This window comes from Ipomoea nil, unplaced genomic scaffold (genome assembly GCF_001879475.1).
Source record: "Ipomoea nil cultivar Tokyo-kokei standard unplaced genomic scaffold, Asagao_1.1 scaffold3238, whole genome shotgun sequence".
Lineage (NCBI taxonomy): Eukaryota > Viridiplantae > Streptophyta > Magnoliopsida > Solanales > Convolvulaceae > Ipomoea > Ipomoea nil.
The window spans coordinates 1,188,178-1,191,476 of NW_017619666.1; the positions used below are offsets into that span (position 1 = coordinate 1,188,178).

The following is a 3,299-nucleotide window of genomic DNA, read 5'->3' on the forward strand; positions in this document are numbered from 1 at the left end:
GTGAAACCTTAATGGAGACACGTTTCAACCATGTGAAGACTTAATCTGTTAATCAAGTCACTTTAGATTTAATTGAACAATCTTACTGGTTTAAGGGATTCAATTACATTATCCGATCGACTTAGAGGGTCAATTTGACCATTTTTCGTTAACTTTATCCAATTTCTAGGCTGTTCATAATTTAAATTCTTTTTGGTATATAAACAAAGTATTAAAATTTATAATATCTTATTATCAAAATATAATTACAAATGAAAAAGCAGTCCTTATTATATGAACCGTTACAAGAAGCAATGATTCCTATAACATGACTCCTCCAAACTCTATTATATATCCTAAAATTTTGAATAAATCTGTAAAACAAAACTTTGATTTGATCATCTGTGGAAGCTAAGGCGATGAAGTCGGATTACAAATGTTGTAAATAAATCCTTAAAATCCCCGAATTTGGGATAGTAGCTAGGTATACATAGTAATGAATCTATACAAGTTGATGTAGGAGCTTGTGAGCCAATTGATCCCGAGCTTGCATTGCGTTAGCGGATCGAACAGGAATCTCGGGGACAACTTCATCATCGTACAGATCGAACCTTAATTCCGGCGGCAATTCTTCCCCTCTGATTTCGCAGATGTTGTGGAGAACACAGCAAGCTCCCAGCACCACCGGCAAGTCCTGGAGCTTCACCTCCGTCCGCTTCTGGAGGCAGCTCCACCGCGCTTTCAGCCGCATAAACGCCTCCTTAGCCACCGCCTGCACGCCGGAGAGTTTCTCGTTGAAGCCGTGCTGTGCCCATGTCCGGTTCTGGTGGGTGTAGGGGACTAGAACCCAGTCCGTTAATGGATGCCCTGAGTTTCCGACCACCCAGAGGTCCTTGAGAAGTCCCCGGTTTGCTCTCTCGTAAAGCGCCGATTTTTCAAGAATCTTGTCGTCGGTCATGGATCCCGGCCAGCCGATGCAAACGTCGGTGAAAACTCCGTTGGAATCTACCACGCCTTGGACGGTAACGGAGTAGGATGTTTTTTGGTTTCTCTCTGTGTGGCGCTTGTTGAAGTAGTCGGCCACGGAGACTTTGGGGGCGACGATGGGGACGTGGGTGGTGTACATTGCTCCGGCCACGTTCGGGATGCCGGAGAAGGCTTCGAATTCGCGTTTGATATTGGTCATGTGTTGGGGTTCCGGCCATTGGAGGAATTTGGGCATGAGAACCGTTCGGATTGCGGCGGAGACTTCAAGAACCAGCTTGTGGCAGGTGGAGATGCCTAACCCGAAACGCTTGGAGACCTCCCGGAGCGGCTCTCCGGTGGCGAGCCGCCAAACGCAGACGGCGACCCGCTGGCGAACCGGGATGGCCAGGCGGAGAGTGGTGTCCTTCTTCGTCACCACCGATTCCAATTCCTCGCAGATCAAATCAAACGTCGCTCTGCTCATCCTAAACGCCTTCTTGAACTCTTCCTCGGGAAAATCAGGACTATTGCATTGCTCCCACCATGCATTCGACCGGTCCTTCACCCATAACCTCCTCTGGCTCTGCCCCTGCGGCGGCGCTCCACCGCTAGAGCCGCCGCCTGCGGCGGCGGCGGCGGCGTCCTCCGGCGTGCTTACAACCTCATCGCCGCGAGAGCGCTTTCCATTATCATTCACCATTTCCATAGTAAACGAAGAATTATGATAGGGGAAAAAAGTATTATCATCATCATGAAGAAGCGCAAAATCTCCATTATCTGGGTACGCCGGATTCTGCTCGGTTTTGGGCATTTCGTGATCGGAAAACAACAGCCTATTCAAGATCTCCTGGATTGAATCATTGGTTTTCTGCTTCTTGGGAGTGGGTTGGGAGACAAGAGCGAGAGTATTAGTATTGTTGTTATCTGGGAAGTCAAAATCATTGAAGAAGAAAGGCTGGGAATTATTAATGGAGAAGAAGTCGTCGGAGACGGGGAATGGGAAAGCAGAGATTTCCATCAAATATAAGTTAAAATTGGGTGTGAAATTGTTTAATAGAAAGAGAGATAGGTTTGAACGCCCCAAGGGAGAAAGCGGTGAAGAAGAAAGAAGAATGAATGAAATGTGAACGGAGGAAGGAGTCGGGCATACAATATATACAGTTATGTTTGGTGTGGACACGCGGGTTCAGACACACGGTTAGTGAATAGTGAAAGGGAAGCGCGTGTGATAGCGACGCGGTGTCGCGTGGATATGAGATTCGTCTGACTGGACTGGACGGTGTGGGTACTACTACGGATTTCGACGGCGACAGGAACCGCGGAGGTTTTATTTGGATTGGATAAATAGAATATATGATTACGCGGTCCGGGGGCAAACGGTTTGTTTAATACCGGGGGGGGGGGGGGGGGGGGGAATAGAATATATTAGAATATAAAAAGGCAGAAAGTCCACGTTTTGAACTTTTGAAGACCCCTCGAAGCTTCGTCAGGAAATTAAATTCACTGTGGAGGTACTGGAGGTATTGAGCATTTAGAGCATCTCTAGCCCACCCAACTCCAAAACACTAAATTTTTACATCAAATGTCACATCAGAAGGAATATTTTCACATCAAATTTTATTCATCCCCAACCCATTTACACCAAAACACCAAATTTTACACTAAAATAATTTTATTTTTCAATTATTATTTTGAATTTAATTAGTTTAATATAATTTAATTCGAACTTACTTAGTTTAATATAAAATATAACTTGTGATGTAAATAATAATTTTTATTAACATTAATTTTTTTATAAAATTAATTATTTTGAAAAATTGAATTTAGCAATATTTTTTAAAATTTAATTTATTCCACAATAATAATATAGCATACAACATCTAGTACAAACTAGTCTTTGAAATTTTAATTAATATATATTCAATATTAGTCTTGTTTCGATCGTCTCAATGAGATCTTTAAAATGATATAATTTTTATTTAATAATACAAACTTTAAATATAAGTATTTAACAAAATAAAAAATTACATATAAAACAAATAAAGGATACATTTGGAATTATAAAAAAGAAGTAAAGGCAAAAGAGTCATTTTCATCCCCTTTTTCATTTGCCGCGGATGAATAGTGCAGCGCCAAATATGGCGCTGCACTATTCATTAACGCCAAAGTTTTTGACGTTATGCCGCAATGCAATCCCCCTTTGGAGTAGTCTAATTTTCATATTTGGCGTTTTGGGGTCAGATTTTGCAGTTTTGCATCTCCCTTTGGAGATGCTCTTAGAGGACAATTTATATCATGGACAAAACAGCTCAGTTGGTCATATGAGTGAAGTTTGAAAAAAATAATCAAGGATC

The 3,299-nt window shown here is 42.2% G+C and overlaps 1 protein-coding gene across 1 annotated transcript; it reads right to left on the reverse strand.

Moving 5' to 3' along the window:
• Positions 1-242: 242 nt before the first annotated feature.
• Positions 243-2,070, reverse strand: LOC109169021. The gene has a single exon (XM_019317915.1). The coding sequence runs from the start codon at positions 1,961-1,963 to the stop codon at positions 482-484; it is 1,482 nt and encodes a 493-aa protein (XP_019173460.1). The 5' UTR covers positions 1,964-2,070; the 3' UTR covers positions 243-481.
• Positions 2,071-3,299: the final 1,229 nt, after the last annotated feature.

Excerpts from the sequence above, each read along its gene's own strand:
- LOC109169021 (XM_019317915.1), bottom strand. The coding sequence starts at position 1,963 with ATGGAAATCTCTGCTTTCCCATTCCCCGTCTCCGACGACTTCTTCTCC.